At 40.0% G+C, this 23,823-nt stretch overlaps 1 protein-coding gene across 3 annotated transcripts in view; it reads right to left on the bottom strand.

Moving 5' to 3' along the window:
• The window catches only part of Adamts3 (ADAM metallopeptidase with thrombospondin type 1, motif 3), a 204,795-nt gene that overhangs the window by 86,156 nt on the left and 94,816 nt on the right, over window positions 1-23,823 (bottom strand). For all 3 annotated transcript variants that reach the window (XM_087582949.1, NM_001394709.1, NM_001394710.1), the window contains 1 exon segment: window positions 14,897-15,053. In XM_087582949.1, the coding sequence (XP_087439075.1) occupies window positions 14,897-15,053 (157 nt within the window).

The following is a 23,823-nucleotide window of genomic DNA, read 5'->3' as shown; positions in this document are numbered from 1 at the left end:
CTCTCCAAATGTATCAGCACACCTACCTCAAAGTACATAAATCTCCACCTACTGCCTCAGACGCACTCCAACAGCCTGCTTCCTTCTGTGATGGTGGAAGGCAGGGGTCTGCCCCTACGTTCCCAAAAGACTTGCCAAATAGTTACACAGAGCCTAAGTCAGACATGGGAGGGAGCAGTAAGTGGCGTCTCAAAGGAGAAGCGAGGAGGAAGACCTAAGATACCTTGTAATTAGGCTTTGGACTGGCAATATTTCAACCTTTCCACAATGGCTGAAATCATAACTGGCTACTGAACTTCGGAAGAAAATTCAGGGCACCACATGGCTTCTTTTCTGGATCCATACTTCATAGCAAAAACAACATCATCAAAAACATTTCAGAGCATTGTGAAGACTTAAGTTCAAATCCTCAGAACCATGTAAGGATCAGTGCTACAGTGCACATGTATAATCCCAGTGTATCCATAGTGACTGGGGAAATCTATATCCATGGTGAGATGGAAGGTGGAGATGAGAGAATTTCTAGAAACTCACAGGCTAGGCAGTCTGGGATATGAACTTCAAACAAGTTGGAACGTAAGAACCAATATCCAAGGTTAACCTCTGACTTTCATGTACAGGCTATGACACATGTGCTCCTACATAGGCACACATGCAATCATAACATGTGTTCCAGTCTCTCTCTCTCTCTCTCTCTCTCTCTCTCTCTCTCTCTCTCTCTCACACACACACACACACACACACACACACACACACACACACTCTGGGGATAGGAGTGATAAAGAGACTCTGGCTAAATGTTTAAAGATCCCTTTATGTCCTGGGCAACACAGGACATGAGGGCTAACTCGCTTAGAAAACTATGCTACTAGAATGGTCCAGCCCAAGCAAGGAGCCCCTTCTCATGTGGCCTCTGGGCATCAGACATCTTCGGTACTTCCTATCACTGAATGAAAACCTTCCCCATGACCCTGTTTCCTCTAAAATACTACTGGGTTGTACTCAGGGGTTTGCATTCTTTCTCCCATTGCATGAGGCCAGGGTGAAGTCCAGCACCAGGGAAGAGAAGGCTACAAGGAAGAAAAAGCATTTCCTTCTGTGACATGTGCACTGAAAGGAATGTTTAACTTCCAGAGACTGAAGTGTCAGTGTAGACAGTAAAAGAGATGGACGACTGCCAACAGGGACGACTCCAGATCACAGCAGGACCCAGGACAAGAAGAGGCTGGACAGGGAGCTCAGAGGGTAATGAAAGGTTAAAGCTAGGACTAACCTTCCAGCTGGGGGAGGGGACAGGTAAGCTGTGACATTTGGAAATACTTTTGGGACCCACAAAGAAGAAAGGCCAGCAGAGTAACAAACGTGTGCATAGCTGAGGAGGAAAGCAATGTGTGGGGTGCCCTTACTAAAGCAGAGAACGGCGAACAGGTTGAACATTACATGCTCAGGTGAAAACATTACAAGATGATTTCAGTTCTAGTCGTCATGGCCTGAAGGAACCTTTTTAAAGCATGACAAGCAACTTGGGCCACCATTCATACCTTCTTCCTATGTTTAAAAAAAATGTATTTTCATACTTGTACTTTGTAAATATACTATCTAGGGTGTAATGAGTATAAAGAAGCTTCAAAAGGCTTGAATGCTAGGCAGGGGGTAGAGTGAATGAAGCCTTGGGTTAGCATCCCAGCAGAGCCTTAACAAGCTGTGGTACTGCATGCGGGGAATCTAAATGATCAGAGGCACAGGGTCTTCCTCAGTACATAGGGCAGTTAACTTTTAGTTCTAATAACTAGGAACTAGGAAAGAAATTTATACCTTTTGAAGATTACGTGTAAAATGCACTCTTCTGTCATTCATATATTTTCCAGTAAAATATTAGTTACTGTTCCTCCCCTTTCTCCCTTTGTGAACTCTAGTTTGTAAGCTATACCTGGAACCTGTTTTAAGACGCTATCTTTCCAGACTCTAGCCCCAAACCAAAACACCTAAGAACCTGGTCTAAAATGCCCATTACTTTTCTCAGACTAATACGTTTTGAAAGGCTTTTAAATAAATGTGACATGTGAACACATGTGTGGCTCTTGACAGTCATACAATAAAAAGTAAACCAAAGTCTTCTGCCAGGCAGGTGTGGTAGTGCACATCTGTAAGATGGGAGGCAGAGGCGAAGACATTTGAAAAACATCTGAAAGTCTGTGTCGGCTGCAACTGGAGAATCTGGTTCAAGAATAACCTAATAAACTTTCCATCACCATCCCATCTCCCAGTCACTATAGCAACCCCAGAGTTGGCTGCCATTTGTCCTCTCCATATTAGTTTTGTCATTAAGTAAATCTTGTTGCCCTCCTATGTAGAATCTAGAGCTATATGTGAAAGTACATAGTATTGCACATAGACAATATCTAAATAAGGTCCGGATCCAGGGACTGGAAGTGGCATGGGAGATGTCACACTGTAATAATAAACCGATTTATACTATTTTCTTTGTATTGTAACTGCAGCCAGATTGATGAAACACTAGTCCGGAGGGCCGAGGAAAGTATGCATAACCTAGACAAGATTATCTGCACAAAATTAAGTCTTTCCAACTTTCTTCTTTACGAAAGAACCACATTTGAAAATACACCATACTCACGCAGAGGACAGCAGAAAACGAAACCCAAATGGTCTAAGAAGACTGTAGAGGGGTATAACTATGAGCTCACCCCCACCCCTTTCTTTCCCCTGGGCTGATTTTCCCACAGGAAGGAAGAGATTAAAGGATGGATTACTTCACGCACTATAAAGGTCTCTAGGCTGACCCCACTCTTAGAGGGGACTCTTTCAGAGGAATAATGCCATAAAGAACGGTGAAAACCCACAAGCCAGCCCTTCAGAGGGCCTTCATTCACAGTCCCCATTGACTGCCATGGCCCCTCTTAGGGAATTCAAAATAATTCACTGCCCACCAGAATTCAGAGTTCACAGAGAGGAAGAAAGTGGCAGTGCTGCTTTGCATCTATTTAATTTTTTTTTCTTCAGGAACGTGAAGGGGGTTAATCTTCTACAAGTCCAGTCATGTGCTTTCACAAAGAACCAAGAAGGAGTCGCAAAGCCTCCCCCAACTCCACAGGAAGCTCTTTCTTTGTGCCCTCTTTTCTACACACTTCTGACAAAGACACTAAGTGTCTCCTGCCTGGATTCGGAGGTGAGAGAAGCCACGATGATGTCATCGCTGCTGAAGAGCACTGTGAGCTGAGATAATGAAGACCTCCTCGCCCAAGGCACTGCCATTGCGGTGTAGACTTCCTAAACTTCCAAATACCTCAAGCCCCATTCATCGGAATGGGTGGTGTGTTTTTCTTTATCTTCTGAACTTTTAGAAAGAAATCCTCACGGAACACATTTCCCTCTCACTAAACATGGTCTCTTGAGTTTGGTGAGTCGGTAACACAGTGCCAGAATGGAACGGTTTGTTCATAAACTTAAAGAGGGACAAAAGTTCATGCTTTTTGTGAGGAACGGGTATGTTGTTAAATTAACATTCTTGCTATTTAAATTCCCAGAATTTGGTAGGAAATACGTCATTGCACAGTCAGCAGCAACTCCCCACCTATTAACCCGGAATATAACATAAATATATGAATATATGAATATAACATAATATAACATGAATATGGCTTTCAGGAGCAAACTGAGTTGTTCAAGAACACGGAGGACAGTTATATAAAAAATAGAACAGTTTTTATACCATAGACTATTCTGAAACTATTTGAAAATGCATTCACATCAAGATCACACCATCTCCTTCATCAAGGATCACCACAGGAGGAGGCCTTTGTCATAAAGGGCCACAGCCTACAACTCCTGGGGAAGGCCTTCTCACATTCAGCCCACTTACCAGAAGCCAAACCAGAATCTGCCTCATCCTGAGCTCAGCTCCAGACAACCATTCTCAATTCTCCTCAGTTCCCAGTGGCATCTGGGTGCACAGAAGGCTGAGAACCACGGCATCTTTCCCAGATCTCTCTGTTTCTCACCCAGAAGAACACAGGCTAGGACCCCTGTTATCACAGACTGTGTTCTATCTCCCTCAAGTGGCTTCCCAGAAGGGTTCTGGCACCCCCGCATTGAGGCAGCTGCTCAGCCCTACAGGGGCCCACTATAGTACAAGGAACATGAAGCAAAATATCCCACAGATTTGTGTATTTGGACACTTGGTTCCAAGCTAGAGTCTCTGTTTTATTAGGGAATCATTGGGAGGTAGCACTTGGCTAGAGAAGGTAGAGGTCTGTGGGTTGGCTTTGCGGTCTATGTAGCCCAGTCCCTTTCCTTGTCTCTGCTTCCTGATCTATCGAGGTAAGAGAAAGCAATTGTTCTGTCAGCTTCTGTCAGAGCTTCCTGCACCATGGAGTCAGTCAACAGCCATGATAGACAGTGTCCTCTTAACTATAAGCCAAAAAAAAATTATTTCTCCTCTAAGTGGCTTTTTGTTAAGCATTTGATCATAATAATGATAAAAGTGACTAATAGAGATGTTTGGCAGTTCTTTACAAGAATACTGGACCACCATAAAGATAGAGTCAGATTAAAAGTAGGAAGAGTCAACTTACAATTGAGCACTTAGTTTGTACAAGGAACTGAAATGAGGTGCTTTAGTTCACTGTATCTTTTTAAGTCTTTGAAATATGCAATATTATTTCCCCACCTTAAAGATGAGGAAACTGCAAGTTTGGTAAGTTAAGTAACTTTACTAAGGTGGTAAAGCTATTTGGAGCACGCCCTAGGGATAAAATATACTACAGGCAAAATATACTTACCCATCATTCACAGCTTAGACTTAGATCTGTATAGTAATTGAGTTATGAGCATCTCCAAGGTACTTTTAAACTTTGCTTAAAAATAGTTAAGAGCTATACTTTTAAAACTACCATTATCACTGTAGCTGCCCACACTTTGGTCTTCTCTTCTCAGAAATATAATCTTTTTTTTACCCCCCCCCCCCAATATTTTATTTTAACCCAAACTCAGGCATCCTTCAGCATCCATGTCTAGTCCCTCAAACATGGTAGCTTTCACTGGTACTCGAGAGCTGCATAAAATCTATTTTCTAGATGGCTCGCTGAAGTCTTAACTGAGCCACAGCTTAGTTGCAATCGGTTATGTTTTAACACGTTTTTGCCACAGTAAAATGTTACATGATAGATCACAAGGCTAGACATCCAATGACCAAATATTATCTTGCATCATAATATCCTAGAAGTTTGTTTAAATATTCTCAATATTATATCTTCATATATTTTGAAAGCATAAACTATGGCTACTAAATCCATCTTAAAAACTGACAGGAAAGAGTTGACGCAATCTCTTTTTATTTTTTCTCTGCAGTAGAAAATAATAAAATTCATAAAAGGTACATATGCTAGACAGTCCATATTAAAAAAATCAATGGCTGTATTTATTTGTTATTACCAGGACACAGACTAATTAGATTAAAATCCAAATTAACTCAAGAGATATGATGCAAAAGACTGAGTCCGTTTTGACAGAACATCCCAGATAACTATATTCTAGGACATTGAACACAGTAGAAGTGACTCTGTGAAACAACCTTCATAAAAATGTCTAAAAATATCCAGAAGGTGGTATGAAAGGGGACTGATCAGAAAATGTGTATAATCCGGTTTTCATGCAACATGGTCCTATATGAAGCAAGTTTCTTAAAAAAAAGAAAACTCTGTATCTATGTCATATTAGAGACTAATGAGTAAAAACATGGGGGAGGTTCCAAGGGACAAAACACTGAGCACTGTGGCATCCAACCCCCATAAGTGTATTGATTTTTCTGCTGTACCTCACATTGCAAACGAGCTTTAGTCACTAGATCTGGGTTCCTATGGGACAGAACTGTCATCACATGTAGTCTTATTTCTCCTCCGTTTTTGCAAACAATCAAAGAACACTAAAATAGATGACCTTCCTTTGTACTAAAGCAAACCAAGAATGGTATTTCTGTCACTTTTAACACTTGTTATTCCATCTCTGAACAAAAAGTAAAAAAATCTTCAGAAGTGTATGATCTCATAATGACAAGGTTACTATATATTCTGTGATTTGCATAAAAATCACTCAGTCATTTCTCTATCACTGATAAATGCAATATGCTTCTATCATCCCTAGGAAAATAAATTCAATAACTCTTACTCATAAGTTGAATTCTGTAGCTCTTACTATTAGTATTCTGCTAAATAGACCAAGTATCGAACAGCCTTCTTAAGTTGTATCTCTTTACTAATCCACTAATAGATTAGTAAAGTTCTCAGACCTTGTCAGAGAACTTTCTTTGTGTAGTAAATGTGGTGGTTTGAATATACTTGCACCATGGGAAGTGTCACTATTAAGAGGTATGGCCTTATTGGAGGAGTTATGACCTTGTTAGAAGTTTGTCACTGTGGAGGTGGGGCTTTGGGATCTCATATATATGTTTAAGTCTGGCACATGTGAATAACACAGTCTCTTCTTGTCTGCCTTCAGATCAAGATATAGAACTCTTGGTTCCTCTAGCACCAAGTTTACCTGTATGATGTCATGCTTCCCACCATGATGATAATGGACTGACCTCTGAAACTGTAAACCAGCCCCAATTAAATATTTTCCATTATTAGAGTTTCCCTGGCCATAGTATCTCTTCACTGCAATGGAAACCCTAACTAAGTTAGAATTTGGTACCAGGAGTGGGGCTGCTCAGCTACAAATGAGTCCCAGTAGATCTTGAAAAAATGGGGGAGGGTAAATATGATCAAATCACATCATATGTAATTCTCAAGTAAGATTCTATGTAAATTGTAATAAGACACTTTTTATGTGTTAGTTAGACCAGAAAATAATGTTTATGCCGATTAAATTATGAATATCCAAATAGAGAAACTGGAAAACTGAAAATGCGAAGGTCTTCTTAGTGACTGAGGACATCAAATATAATCTGTGATCCTTTAAGCAATAAACTATAGGTTAAAAAGTGCTTAATCTTTGGATGAGAAAACTTACTTTAAATTAATCAGTCCTCTTCCAAAGTATTCTCACAACGACCCTTTCATGTACATACATATCTTGTATGTCTATGCAAACATGAAGCTACTGTGCTGAATAACTTCTATACTGAACAGAAAGGTATACTGCTTGCACAATAAGAATATCTTGGGAAAATAGAAAGTAAGTTTCCCCTGTCTTTATGCAAAGGTTGCCTGCTTACTGGCCATTCCCAAGTGCTAACTGATAAACCTTGAATGAAAATGGAGAAGGGGAGGAGGAAGGAAACCATTCCATGTTGTGTCAAAGAGAATAGAAACAAATGGAAAGTCATTTGTGTTCACTCACTCAGAGAGTAAATACTGTGAGGATATCCACACTGAGAAAACAATCTACAGACTTCACTCCATTCCTATCAAGGCTAAATGGTATGTTTTTTGTAGAAATAATAAAAAATTTCTATGAACCACAGAGTACCTAAATGGCTAACAGGAAGTTCCAAAGACTTGAATGTGAGAAATGAAATGATAAGCTAATAGAAGGAAGTATAGTGGAAAGGCTTTACAGTCTTGTGATGATTTCTTCCAAGGGCCCCAAGGAAGATAGACAACAAAACAAATATAGGGATGTAGGTCAGTCTTAGTTTATTTTCCTGATGTGGTGATAAAATTATTCAGACAAAACGGTTTATTTCCATTCAGAGTTCAGAGGCATTATATCAGGGAAATCCAAGCGAGGAGTCTAAAGCACCTGGCTATACTGTGTCCACTGTAATCACCCTAAAATGAATGTCCATTTAAAAACTGTTGCTACCTAACCTCTTTGTTTCACAATTACTTGATTCCCAAGATGTAAAACATGGTGCTAAATGTAGTTTCTTGAGCTGTTGTATCGCAACTGTCATAAGATTATAACAGGAAGAAATGGAGTTGAATGCTACTCTTGAGTACACTATAGTGAGATGAACAGTCACTAAGAGAGATTTTTAAAGCTCATCAAAGATGGGAGGTTTACCAGGGAGCCTGCATGGGACTGACCTAGGCCCTCTCGTATATGTTTCAGTTGTGTAGCTTGGTCTTCTTGTGGGACTCCTAACTGGGAGCAGAGGCTGTTTCTGATTCTTTTTGTGGCTTTTGGAACTGTTTTCTTCATACTGGGTTGCCTTATCCAGCCTTAAAATGAGGAGGGGGGGATGCCTATCATACTGCAACTTGATATGCCATGTCTGATTGATATCCATGGGAAAGGCTTGCCTATTCAGAAGAGAAAAATAGCGGGAGTTGATGGGGTGGAAAGAGAGGCAAAGTTGGGAGTAGAGACTGGAAGAAGAGGATGGAGGGCAATTGGAGTCGGGATGTGAAAGGATGATGACGACGACGACAATGATGATGATGATGACGATGATGATGATGACGATGATGATGATGATGATGATGTGATGGTGATGATGTGATGGTGATGATGTGATGGTGATTTTTAAAAGATGGGAATTTAATTAAAAATAATCAAAATGATTACTATTATAATTATTTTGTTCAATATCCATGGTTCACATTTAAAATATGTAAAAATTATCCTCATATATGCCAGAGATGCCTATTGTTCTAAGCCCGACCTGACAGGCTTTTAGAATATTTCTCCTTGAATTTAAGGAGAGATGTGAGCAAGGGATGGAAAGTGGTCCAGGGAATATATAGATCCTGGCCACCCTACCTGAACCACTCTTATTTATCAAGTGCTGGGTAGTTCTGAAAGGGAGTGGGATATTAACAATAGTTTATAGCAGTCTAGTTTTCCCATCCTACTGAACTGAATTGTTCCTCTTAGACAGCAATAGAGAAGCCAATCTTTAATACTGACAATGACTTTTGTGATAATAGACGAAAAGCTACAGCTAAGTTCATGCCATGAGGAAAGAGAGTAGACACGACCATCAAAACCCCTTGCTTGCTCTGGCATCCAAAATTATAAATGAAGAGCTTAAATGCTTAAGAGAATAATGTTATGTTTAATGTTCCAATTTTCTGTTATTTACAAGTCTGTTTGATGGCATTATATCAATACAGATATCAAATTGTATAAGATGCTAATAAAACCATAATTTTCAAAAATAAATAAATAAATTTACAGCAGTCACTATCTCGTAAAGGAATTAGACAGTACAAATACATAAAATTAGATAGCATATGACATATGGAAAAAAAGACACGAGAGTTCTGAAACTGAGGACCAAACTTGGAAAACAATTCAAGGACTACAAAAAGAAACATTAAAGTAAGTTTCTATGCAAGTTCATAGATGCTTTATATAGAGAAGTTATATAGACTAATTCAAGAAAACTTATTATCTTTTATGTTTAGCATGTGAAAATCCTTTAAATATCATTGACTCTGCTTTCTGATTACTTCATGGAATAAGTCTCCATTATTGAATTCATTTTCTCTATAAGTATTATAAACACACAGACAAATATACTAAAAAAATTCCACATGTATGATTAGTATTTCCATATTTCCATATGAGTTCAATGGAAGTAGTTCAGCAAATGATCCTCAGATTATATTATAAACCCTTAGCTAAGAAAATGTATAATCTAACACTACTTGAGTGTTTGCTCAGTGGCATAGCTTCCTATTACAGTAATAACTTTAATGAATCATTTACTAATGAAATATCTGCTAAAATTAATTGATGCCATTTCATAATTTCCTTTTACAAAGCCCATCAAGAATTCTGTTTGATCTATGCACAGGTCATGAGAATCTCCCAAAGCAAAGGACTGGGGCACCTATTCACATGTCTAAAGCCAAAGGAAGACTGCAAGAAACCACTCCCTAACCTCACCAAAGCTAAGTCTTCCCATAACTCCTGCTTGTTCTGTAGTTTCACTCCCCAGTAACCAGGAGCAACTCCTAAATCATTTCTGACTACTCCATGTTTCCCACCTGCGACAAAGACACTCCTTCAGGGCACCATGACAACCACACCAGCGACACAAACGCTTGGGTTCCTGTAGGAAAATGAAAAACTCTGAAAGAAAGCCAGGAGATAAAGGCTTGTTTCCCACTGGTAGGAAGTAATTACAAAAATTACTTTAACGCAGAGCTACTGGTGAATGAATAGCTTGTAATGTGAGGAGAAAAGCTTAAGGGCCTGGAGACTCAATACAAACTATGGAAGGCTTAAGGCTGCCGTGTAAACATCCCCCTCACCCATGGACTGCCTGGAGCAAACTTCTGAGCATGGCAGTGTGAGCAATCGTGAGGGCTGGGCAAGGTGTGTGCTTGTTTGTCTATTTAATCTGAGTTTGGACCAATGACTGAATAGCGGAGGTTAATTCTGAATTTATAGCATTATTAATTACAATTTCATAGATTCACATAGAAAATCAGTTTGCAAAGACTACAGACGTCAAAAAATGAGTAATTCTCCAATCATAGAGAAGTGAGTCAAACTTTCCCACAAATGTAGAGATTGGGATAGTATAAAGATTGTGATGATATAAAGAAGTTTCTCTGTCACAAGCATGCCAGGCTTCTGTATGTCACTAGCTAGAAGGATAGCACTCAACCCTGACAGGTACAGGAAGAGCAATAATTTACCCAAACCGCCAACCCTGCACTGACCATAACTCACAGTGACATTAATGGAAGTCTCAAGCTGTGTGTGTATGTCCAGCAGGTGGTACTTGCCTATGCATGCTGGATAAGAGATCAGCTTTGGGTGTCTTTCACTACTGCTCTCCATCTCAACTTTCGATACTGGGTTTCTCACTGAATATTGAGCTGGCTGTTTTAGCTGGGCAGGATAGCCAGTGAGTTCCCAAGATCCATCTGTCTCCATTTCACTGGCATAGGTGAAATGCTCCATCAAGTAATTATGAGAATATGTATCACACATTTGGAGCAAAGCTGCAGTTTAATAGAAGCTGTTTTAATACAGATTTAAACACGGGCAATAAGGCAGTGAGAGTGGGTGCTTAGCAAAGGGCAGTGCCATGAAGACACAGCTGCTGGATTCTCCAGTGACTGTCACCCACTGATGTCCTCACTGTTTCCAATGGATCTCCCAAGTTTTAGTCAAATTATCCCACGTCATCTTCACCAAGTTTTATTCTCCTCACATACATATGCCCTAATTCAGGGATTTCTCGGGTCTCAAATTAGAATTCTGAGATATGTCAGATCCTTGCCTCTCTTCCCTCTCCCGACCCACAAGATCTGCTGTATCACAAAACCCTATCATTTTTACTCCAATCTCCACTCTCCTCTGGCACCATGGCTCCATCTCATACTTGTTCTCTTGTTGCCTGTCACTATTGCCCAGGCCCTCATCTGTTTTAATTTAGAACAATTACAAAAAAACTCCAACATTTGGCACATCTGAGCAGCTGAACTACAAAAGGCTTCAAAAGGAATTATTGGAATAAGTAGAAAGTGGACGAAATGTTCCTACAGGCTCTACTCAGAAGCTCTGCAGGGTCCCAGGAAACCACTTGTGAACCAATACTCCCCCCTGATAACTAGGTGTCAAAAAATGACAAAGACATGGTCCTCAAACCTGTTTCTTCCTAACTATACCTTAGCTTCTCTATTGTATTTCTCTTATTGCAACTCATTGACACATCTAAAATGGACTCTTGACTAGATCCAAATAAAGCATTGTTTTATATATGACTTTAGTATTCATTTATAAATCAATATACCTTTCTAATTCATTATGTATCTTTAATTGGTGAGATATGTTACAAAATATATTATTCATACTTGGACTATACGTCATCTATAAAATAATACTGAGGCCCTCGTCCTTTGACTAGGAGAGAATTGAAAGGCTATAATTTAGTGTTTAAATTTATGATTCTGAACTCTTCTTGTGCTGGGGAAAAAAGTTAAATTTTTGATACAAATAGTTAAATATTCTTTAAAGCAAGTGTCCCATGTCTGACCTTATTTACATTCTACTAAATTGTGTAAGGATGGTTTGAATGCTTTGTCTTATTTTGGCTCCCAAAAAGGCATGCTTCTGGACCTCAGTGTCCCTGCCCCCAGCTGGCTTTAATGGAAATAAAAAAATTGCTGAATAGCCATTGGCCATATAGCCATTGGCTGGGCAGGAAGATGGGGTGGGACTTTTAGATTACGCAGCTGAGGGGACAGGAGAGAGAGGAGAGACAGAGAATCATCATGACAGGAAAGGAGAAAGATGAAACTTAAAGGCCTGTTGGCACACAAGGATCCAGGAAAGTAGACTAATGGGCCACTTCCCTGATTGGGTCTGGGGGTAGCAGAGATGTTAACACAGGCAGACCAGAGGGGAATATTTGCTAGTCATAGGGAAGATTAGAAATGCCCAACCATTGAGCTAATCAAGGCATATCAAATTTAGCTGGTGTGTGTGTGTGTGTGTGTGTGTGTGTGTGTGTGTGTGTGTGTGTGGTGTCTTTAATTAGCAAATACGGAAAGTTCTTGGACAGGTACATGCATGTGACCCACCTATGGGGAACCAAAGTGGTTAAACCAATTCACAACTACAGATGGTGTGCAATGTGACAGGTAAGAACTCACTATTAAAAATTATTTAGGGATTATTGGATGGAATATTGTACTGGCTAGCTTTGCGTATCAACTTGACACAAGATGGAGTTATCACAGAAAAGGAGCCTCAGTTGTGGAAATGCCTTCATGAGACCTAGCTGTAAGGCATTTTCTCAACTAGTGGTCAAGGTGGGAGGACCCAGCCCATTGTGGGTGGTGCCATCCCTGGGCTGGAGGTATTGGTATTGGGTTCTATAAGAAAGCAAGCTGAGCAAGTCAGGGGAACAAGCCAGTAAGTAACATCCCTCCATGGCCTCTTCATCAGCTCCTGCTTCCTGACCTGCTTGAGTTCCAGTCCTGACTTCCTTTGGTGATGAAACAGCAATGTGGAAGTAAGCTGAATAAACCCTTTCCTCCCCAACTTGCTTCCTGGTCATGATGTTTGTGCAGGAATAGAAACCCTGACTAAGATAAATACATACATGCCATGATATCAGATTAGGAGGAACATAGAATTGGCTTTTTAATAGGCCCAAGCCATGAGGAGATTTCTTCTCATGGTTCACTAGTACAAAGAGTTTGAACTCAGAGATGCTTTGAGCCCCTGCTGTGCAAAGAGACAGACTGGCTGTGCAGAAGAAGGCAGAGAGAGGCAGACAATAGAAGCTGCCTGCCTCCTACAACCAGATAAATAAAGTATAGAGACATATAAAGTTTGATTTAATTGTTTTTAAGGACAGAAGGGAGTATGATGATGATTGTTTAAATGTTCTTAAGCATACATAAATGGACAAAATATTTTTGAGGCTTTTGATCATAAATTATAGGTTAAAGAGCAGGGTGTAAATAGGAAAAACTTACCTCAGATGGGTAATAGAAGCTTATGTTAATGCAAGCTATCTAAAGGGACATATGTACCCATAATAGATTAATCTCCACAGAAGGGAGGACATAAGTATACTTAGATTAATAAATAATTGAAGATTTTGATCTTAAATTATAAGTTGAAAAGCAGGGGACAGGCAGCCTAACCTATCTCAAACAGGAGAAATTTAGGCCTCGATCTCACTACTAAAAATTAATCTTGTAAGAACAAAAACAGAGATAATGGAAGAGCGCTATCTAATCAGATAATATTGTTTAGATTGCCTTCATTGCTCTGAGTTGTTTTAATTACCAAAATAAAGATGATTATATGATTCGTGGTATTTATGATTTTAAAATTCCTCTAGGAGAAAGGTCAAGCTATACCTTTAATGATTTCCAGTTACTGGACCAAGAACATGCTATTTTGGGAGAGGGGCTCTATATTTGTGGTGACAGAAAAGGGAGAAAAGACTATGGACCCCTTTCAGAATGATATGGATTAGATATAACAGGGGAAGACCCCCCCCCCCCGCCGAATATCTTGGCTACAGAAAAGAAAGATTCAAAGAAAATCAAACAGGACAGACCACTTGATTTGCTAATTCCTTGACGTGGGAAGAGCCCAATAACTAGATTAGACATAAAAAATGTCTCTAGTGAAAACTTCAGCTAAAATTAGACAATACATCTTGTTGGCTGTAGAATCCTTGAGGTTAATTGTGCCATCCTTTATATGACATGAATGAAAATGTATTATGATTGATTATTGATGAAATTAACTCATAAAAAGGACAGCTGTCTTTTATCTGCTCAACAAGGAGCAAAATTTCATCCTTCCCTAATCTGTGCATCCTACAAATTCATAAATTCATAAATTCATAAAGCTAGCACTAAAATTTCAGTTATGAGATTTATATATTACAGAATGTAAATATACAGCAAGGAAAGGAACTGGTGCCAACATTTATGGAAATTGATACTAGAGGGAAATGTAATAGAGTGATCAGGTACAGCTTGTAGAATCTTTTCTTGTTTGGAAGAGATATAAGCTAAATTCTTCTGTTAATATCAACCTGTGCCCAGGCTTCACCACACCAAACAAAATTAGAAAAACTTCAGATGTCATAACTTTTACATTTCCAATCCATTTAACATAAAATCCTACCGAATTTAACTTATATCTCCCTCAAACAAACAAACAAACAAAAAAGCTTATATGTCTATCTATCCTGTGCCAAACAGACTTTAAACAAGGCTTAATGATCATAGACTTAAGGGATGATGAAAACAACCCATGCATCAATCAAAAGAATTTCATTGGGATGTGATCTTAAGAAATATGGAAGTTGAGTAGGTGTTTAATCATCAAGTTTTTCTTTCTTTTTACATGTTGTATTTTATATCAGGGATTATTACATGTCAATACACTTCATGATTTACATTAAAAGGTGTTCTGTAAAACTATGGTTAGTTAAGATGCCTACCCTTGTAGTAGACGTCTTCAGACACATCTCTGGGAGCCCGCTCCATTGCTGATCTCTTGTAGACAATGTGAATCCTTCCATTTTCTTCATCCATCTGCTTCCCTCTCTCCAAGGGTTCAATGAAGTACTCTTCATTATCACTCTTTATCATTCCAGCCTAAAGAAAGCATAGAATTAAATATTGTTTTCCATTCAGATTTTTCTGTTTGATTATACATTAAAAGCAGTTAAATTATGTTAGACATTCTAATATATCAGTAATTCATAGAATGAATATAAATATAAATTATATAGATATAGATATAGATATAGATAGATAGATAGATAGATAGATAGATAGATAGATAGATAGATAGATAGCCTGGTGAGATAGCTCAGCAGTTAGGGATGTTTACTGATCTGCGGAGTGCCCAGGTCTGGTCTCAGTCCCCCCAGAATGCCATCTTCTGGCATTCAGGAATCTGTGCACACATATATTATACAAATATATACACCCAGGCATACACACAACTTTGAAAATAATATCCCAGGAATGAAAATCCATGAGACGTAGAAAGTGCCAAGTTTAAACAGTGTAAAAGTAAAATCACATGATACACCTATTTCACTAGAATACCAAGAATGGGATATCCTATTTGATATTTCTCAGTAAAAGAAACTTATATGACACACGAACTCAAAAAAATCCCTAATTTTTCCTGATGACAGTGTGAATCCTTTGTAAGGCATGCTACGTTACTTCTGTAACTCACTTTCGTCTCCCACATGGTCATTACTGTATGAGAGATTTGGGACACACCCCATCTTTATCCTTAACTGACTTTGGTGGAAATCCCCTACTTCTAATACTTGTCAGCCTGGAGAACTCACACGTGTCCATTGTTAAAGTGTCCCGTTTGACATTAACAGATCTATGGGTAGCAGAAAGCATTGTTGATTGGCTTCATCACACAACATTATACAACATTAATCTATTGTACTATGTGTGTGTGTGTGTGTACATATATACAACATATATGTGTGTATAAATACAGACACACAATTTATAAGTTGAAGCTCCATTGTTCATCTTTTTCTTAGTCTTTGATTGGCTTCCAATTCATTAAATCACCAAATTTTGTAGTTTTTAAAAAATTTTTATTTATTTATTTTTTTACAATTCCGGACATGTACATGTATTCTGATTACAGAGCTCCTTGCCTAGCTGATAGTAGTAGGTGGCTTTAGTTCTAGCACTGAGGAGGCAGATGCTGAAAGATTTTTGTGATTTTGAGGCCATCCTGGTCTATATAGTAAGTTCAAGGACAGCCAAGGCCATACAGAGAGATCCTTTCTCAAAACAACTGTGATTAAAATCTTACCTTCTCTAGTCTGCCTCTTAACTAAATTGCCTCCTAATTGCCTCTCACATTCTTGGGTCTCTTTCCCTTTCCCTCTTACTTTCCTTTCTTTCAAGCCCTACTGAGTTTAACCAGCATTATTTGTGTATCCATGGAAGACTGGTGGTCTACTCCCTGGGTACCCAACTGAGACGAAATAGTTGTGCTTCCTCCAGACCCCACTAGTAACTGATAGTTCAGACGGAAAGACTAGGGATGAGGGAGCCCCTCCCAGTTGAAGACCAAAGGTCAACAGGCCCAGTGTTACACAGGGCTACTGCAAGTTGCCATGGCTGCTAAGAGGTCAAGATAGCATTGGCCGTACAAGCGTGTTACAACCCTTCTTCCTGTTGTCTGGCTTTTATATCCCCTCTGACCCTCTCTTCTATGATGATTCCTGAGCGTGAGAGGGGGTCATGCAAGTGTCCCGGGTAGCACTGCACTCATGTATTCTCAGCACCATCATAGACCAATTATCTCCATGTTCACTTTAGGTTCATGGCAGAGCGGAACCGTCTGCCTTCACTGTCAGTTCTGTAGTTCATTTAAATTACAGAAATGACCCCTGAGGATTATTCACAGATCTTAATGATTCACACAGGTAAGTCTGTGACTGGAGGAAACAGGTGAGGAGTGTGAGCACTGGGCAACGGCTTCCAAGCCACTTTAAAGTAAGAAGGAAGGCAATGATAAGAGTTAATGCATTTGCTTAAAAAACAAAACATTTTTCTATATATTATAGGTGAACATTTAAATACCAGGGACCAGGATACTACTTTTCCCCAGTAAAGTGCAAGTAAAATTCAAACTTCAAACTGAACATCTCTCTTAGAAATCAAGGTGCATTTAAGCAAGGTTGGGACAGTAGCAGTGGCAAGATGAGAGGTAGGATCTGAGGCTTAGCTGTGATCTGAACGTGATTTCCATAGATGCTTGCACCAGAAGGTTCGTCCCATAATATTGACAGGTGATTGGTGGGTTTAAGAGATTAAAGCCTAGCATAAACCAGCTGGGTTGAGCACTGCACCTTCAGAAGAGACTTCAGAAGAGATCAACGTAGTCTTTAAGGAACCCAGTTAGTTCTGAAGAGAGCGGTGTTTCCAAGTGAGGCACCATGTGCTTGGTGCATTCTGCACTCAGCTGTTTTCCCTTCTGCTTGCCTGCAATGTGGTAAAATGTAGGGGACCTTGCCAAGCATGAGAATCCTGTTCTTTGGATTAGATTCTGGCCATCAGAATCATGAGCTAAATACATGCCATTCCTTTATAAAGACTGGGGCTGAGGGGCTTGCTATAGCGGCACAACAGAGAGGAAGTTCTAGCACACATGACCTCTAATGTAGAGTCTGAATGCTCATTAATTTAAATAGAATTTAATGGAAACGTTATCCTAAAGTACAGTTTAAAAAACAGAAAATCAATTGCCAAGGACACGCCTCATCTACCGTCTAGATTCAATCTAGCAAAGCAAAACACACAGGCCTAAAGGGATTCAAGGGAGTTTGTTACCGAAAGTTCGGTGACACGGTTGATGAGCGTGAAATAAAATTAGCATACTGCCCCTTTCCTAACCTCACCATACACAACAAAATTAAGTCAAGGGCTAACTGCCTTTTTAGTTCCTTTTATTTTTGAGATCATGATATAATTACACCATTTCCCTCCTTCTCTTTCCTCCCTACAAAGCTGCTCATATGTGCCCGTTTACACTTTTTCAAACAAATGGGCCTTTTCATTTCTTGTTATTACACACATATATCTATATGTATATACATATGTAGTCCTAATCCTCGTCAAGGAAACGTCTCTTGGCAACAGACTAAAACAATGACAGGAAACCACATCAATCAAAATGCAGCTCTTTGGAGCCCAGTTCCAATGGATGAATCTACGAAACAAACCTGCATCAAAATCTCCATGGAAGATGAGGCAGATAGGTTCAGAGAGCCAGAAGATCATGGCGCTTGCTACAAGACTCTTTCTCTGATAATATCAGAGACTAAAGACTTTTAAATCCAAATTATTTTATATATATATATATGTGTGTGTATATATATACATATATATGTATATATATATATATATATTCCCATAGACTCACCCTAACATGCATCCCAATAAATTATTCATAATCACGTTTTTTTTTTTTTTTTTGGACAAATGATGCTGGACTTCAAACGGCCTGACCAGGAAATGGCCCAAAAGACAGGTGCTTCTTTATGGCACTTCATGCCGTCCGGAAGGGGAGTGTGCCCCAGAAAGTCACCCTAGGGTCTAGACTGACGCTGACTCTGACACTCTGCAAGTCTGCCCAGTGAGCAGTGGAAAAGCTTGTCATCAGGTTGCCTTAGTCCCAGGGTTCACCGTTTCTCTACTTCCACGCACAGTAGTTACACAGATCACAGCCAGCTGTGAAGAGAGCCAGGAAACGTAACCTGGCTCTGTGCCCAGGGAGCAGAGACAGATTCTGAGGCGCAGACGGAGGTGGCAACCTCAAATGAACGAATGCCATGCCTCTGCTTACTTCTCCATTGCTTCCCTTTGCGCTTAGAATGACACTCAGTCCCACAATCCCAAGGTTTTGCCCCGTCTACTACTCTCAAGGAGCCACCTTACTGCTGTCCCGAGGCTGTAGTCAAAAGGGAAATGCTGTTACTCTTCGAAAGCCCACTCTACACATGCACATTGCCTTTTTATATTCTGTTTCATAAAAAACAGTTACCTCCTTAAAAGTGATTTTCTTACATGGATGCCCCCCAGAAATTTGACGTTCTATCTTCTGACTCACAATGATAGGTTGCTTCTGCTCGTTTTCTCTCTAATGGCTCTTATCACAAGTTATCAAGACTGTGCTTGGATGCCTGTGACTATTTATTATTCTTTCCCCTCTGCAAGCTTGTCAGCTCCCAAGGCAGCCACGTGTATCTTAATTAGCCTTTTAATCCTTAAACACCGGCTCGGCATCTGCCACGCACTCTGCATTCAGTTTCATAATGAACAACTATATAAATAAACTCTAGAGATAAAGGGATAAATCATACTTACAGCTGTGGGCTGGAGGCCAAAAGCACACAAGAATAACTTCACAGGGGACATAGTTGGAACATCAGTCTATAATGGCTATCCCTGCATGCTTACGTGGATCAACATGGCGGTGGGAGTGTGCAGCGAAGGAGATTCTTGGTCTCATGGAAGAGAACCAGGGCGGAGTGACCACAAGTGGGCAGAGGCCAATGCAGCCTCCAGGGACAATCCCTGCTACCTTCTTCCTCCCAGGGGACTCCACCTGCCACAATTCTGCCATCTGTCAGTGATCTATGCAGACTTTAAAATCATCCATGGCTTGAGGCATTCACTAAGTTAAAGCTCTTATAATCCAACTGCCTAAGAAAAACGTCCTTGGACACCAGAGGTGATCTTCACCAATCTCCTGGACATTTGTCAATCCAGTCATGTTGACAAGCAGAATTAACCATTATAGGGGGATGTAGAATTTTTATAGGTTTATGGCAATTTTCAAATGATGGGAGACTGGGTAAGCTACAGAGGCACAGGAAAATGTATCAGAGCTGACATACCTCTTCTACTCACTCAGAGTGATGATAACCACAGATCCTTCAAATCCCTTCCTTAGTCTTGTCCCTTCCATGTTCATGACTCTGTCTTGTCACAGGCTCTATCTTCTTATGCTGCCCTAGGGGTTCCACTCCAACCTCGAAGACTCTCTGCCAACCCCTGGGCACAAATGGGCACGACCTCTCTTTAAGACCCTGCGACTAGCTCTGTACTTTGAATCATCCCCCTCTAGAACACCATCCCTTTTAAGTTCTGCAGTCTGATCTCTCAGGTCAGCAAGTTCTAGCTTCCCATCTGCTTTTCACACGGCAGCCAGTATGTCTTTCCTGCCCCACTGTTTAGTTTGAAGATTCCACACAATCAGAGCTCATCGTGTTTGCTATCTATTGATAACCCTGGCCCTACGTCTTGCTACTCTCCTTTCCCATTGGTTATTAGGCAGGGGCTCCCTTCAGTCTGCTTTGTTCATTCCGTATCCCACCCATGCTCCTATGGGGTGCTGGTCTCAAATCAGCAGTAATTTTTGGAATGAAAAAAATATTGACGAGAAACAAAAACGAGAGTAAGGTATAACGTAAGATTACTCCTAAATCTTGAGGTTGAGTGACTAAGAAATTAATGCTTTTATTCTCAGAAACATAAAAGCAAGCTGGGGACAGGACTGCCTACCTACTGGAAATCCCACCACATATATAGTGGAGGCAGAAGGACTTGGAAAGGCTAAAGGTAAGGGAAGTTGTTTATCTGTGTTCTCCTAAGATATTAGGGGTAATTGCTAACATTTAATGGAGGAATTCACAAATGTTTTTCAGAAATACAAGCCTATCCACACTGGATTTCAGATATATCTTGTCATATACAGTAAATAAATCTGTTGAAAAACTGAACAAGGAAAGTTTGCAAATACATTTATGGTCAATAGAAAAATTATCTTACAAAATTCTCAAAGGACCTTAACTTGGCATGAAGAACAATCCCTAAAGCATAAACTCTAGACAATGGCCCATAGCCTGCATGCCTGGCTTTCTGGCACCACTGGGCCTGGTCCAACTAAAATGGCTCTAGACTCATTGGCAGTTCTTCCAGCAGACCTACACTGGCCCGCACTGGCTCGCCACTCCTTTTCCCCACCAGTCATACGGAAGTCTCTAGATGGCTCTCTGTGAGCCTTTGGAACACCAAGTTCCAACTCTACACAAACTTTGCAACATCTGCCATTTTATTACATCCCAGGGTAGCAGAACAAAGACTGGCTTAAGGTAGATGGCTTATATTTAGGAATAGAAGGAGAAAACATTAACACAAATAAAACCAAACGTCTTCGGGGGCAGGGGGAGAAAGGACTGGCAAGAGAGAAAGGAGGAAACCATGAAAAGAAGAGCCCAGGTCCCCAAGGAAGGAGCTGCAGTATGCAAAGAACGATGCCTGTGAGAAGCAACCTGGACAAACTGTAGTGTTTAACTAGAGTGGTAGGGACTGGAAACACATTACAAAGAGCTACAGAGACAGCGGGTCATAAAACGGCATGTATTTTAAGGTCTAGAATATTCTTAGCTATTGTAGGGTTCTGATGCACATCTTCCCACCACGCTATATTGATTTTTCTCCTTTGGTGGTGACACAAACCTGGAGGGACTATTTAAAAGGTGCCTGTATGCTCAGGGGAAAAAAAGCAAAACCTTGCCCATGCATATTTAACTGAGGAAAAATCATCAGTGCTGATCGGAAAGCACTGAAGACATTTCTATGCACGGACATTTTCATTTACACAGTGAAACATTCAAAAACATTTTGGAAGCTTAAAAGCCATGCGTTGTCATGCCTTAACATTAATTAGCTCACACTCCTGTCAGCTCCTTGGTTCCTTATGACATGACATCCAAGAGTAAAACCCAACGTGCATAACATTTTGAAAGCCTAGATCAGGGATGACATTCTAGGTATTAATAATGCTCATAATCCTGCCAGAAATGTATAACTTGGAAATTATAAATCTAAATGTTTTTGAAATGCCACAAATAAAATTATATATGCTCCCGAGGGACTCTACACAAACAACCAGTTTAATTCAGTATTAACGCTATTTTTATGGTAAGAGTTTAGAAATTGCTCTTCTTTTCGAAAGAACTCCATTTTGCCATTTCAACCCCATTCAACCAAACAAAATATTTGCCCCGTTTTTCAAGCTAATTTTATACATTAAACATTTTAAAATAGTATTATATTTAATATAGTATTATATAATGGAAGGTTTATGTCAGTTTAATTCTAACATAGGTTCTTTGACAACCCTTTGGAGCGGATAACAGAATCACGGAGGCTAAGAAGCTGGAATTCCCTTCACATCTGGGCAACTCTCCCAGCTATGCCACTTCACATGGTGCCAACATCCAGACTTGAGTCAGTGAGCTGCCTACAATGGAAACAGCCATCACCAGGGCCACACGCCTTCCTCACTAGGTGGAGTCCTCGCAGCCATACCTGACACCCAGCTCTAATATACTAGATCTAATATACTAGAGCGTTTCCTCACCCAGTTACAATGTGAATGGAGGGTGTGGAGCACAGGGCGGTTCGATGAGATAATGTCTATGAATCTATTTTATAAACTATAAAATTATACAAGAAATGTAAAACACAATTCTTTATAGGTCACAGTAATAAAAGCCAGTCACCAAGGAAAGATTAACTTGTACTTAGCTCAATTTATGATGAAAATCAGCCTCAAAGACAGTTTCTTAAAGTTCAATCAAAAATTACTAATCTCGCCTCAGAAATTCTGGGTCAGATATTCTAAAAACCTCATGTCCAGTTTTACTTACACGGCACAAATGCTGTTCTTTTGTTCTGCTAAAGCAGGAGCATGGAGCTATGAATTTTATCCAGGAACTTTATGACATATGTCCCAAATACAATATGGATGTAGTTGAAACGAAATACCATTTCTCTGACAAACTGGGCACAGCAGGAAATTACTAGGGTACAGTCACATAAGGCAGCGATAGGATCTGAATGTTGAGGCTAGCTCATGGGAAGGTGTGCTAACGATGTACATGGGAAAGAGTAAGGCAGGCACAATGTTCTGCCATGGCTGTTGTTGGAACTATAGGACAACAGCAGCATTTTAGATCACTGTGGCTATAGGAAGGCTACACGGCACAGGTTACACACACCGTATTCCTTCTTCAATTGCTGCAGAGCAAAAGCAAACACCTTACCTGGCTCCTACTTTATCGGGACAGTGGACAGTACTTATTTGATAAAGATAACTTCCTAAGGGTTCCTGAATTTCAAGAGGTGTTTCAATGACAACACCAAATCTCTACAGAGGATGTAATGAGGTCGGCAATGTGGCTGGAAAGAAAGCAAGCACAGTGTAGCTTAGAAGGCTTCCTGCAAGCCCAAAGCAGGATCCCCACTCAAAATAGTCTCAGACAGACAGACACAGGGACACACATGCACACACACACACACACACACACACACAGAGAGAGAGAGAGAGAGAGAGAGAGAGAGAGAGAGAAGCAAATCTTAGAATGCTGTCTTTATTTTAACAGCATCTAAAAATCTTTTTAAGTTTATAAGATTGAAGTGTATTTGCCCAATCCCTTCTATAAAGGAAGTGAACAGGACTTAAAAAAAAAAAAAGAAGGAATAAAAGAATCCATCTTACCCCACAAAACAATTAACTGCTAAAATAAGGAGTCTGGTGATCAGTGACTTTGAGAGATGACCGTTTCAGTTTCTTAATTAGGGAGCACAGCCTCCAACTGATTCTCATCAAAAGTCTGGGGGGAGTTTCTAAAGGCTGAAGGGCTTTCTGTACAGCCGGTTTAACTGCTCCATTTCCCTCGTCTCCACCGCCAGCCTGTGCCCACCATAGCTACACTGAACACAGCATGGCCTGTTTTCCCTCAACCACACTGATCACAAACTTACTATGAGAACCAATATGACATTTTAAAAGTCCCAG

This window comes from Rattus norvegicus, chromosome 14 (assembly GCF_021556685.1).
Source record: "Rattus norvegicus strain SHRSP/BbbUtx chromosome 14, alternate assembly SHRSP_T2T, whole genome shotgun sequence".
In the NCBI taxonomy this organism is placed as follows: Eukaryota; Metazoa; Chordata; class Mammalia; order Rodentia; family Muridae; genus Rattus; species Rattus norvegicus.
Note: the sequence above shows the minus strand (reverse complement) of the source record. Positions and strands in the feature narration are given on the sequence as shown.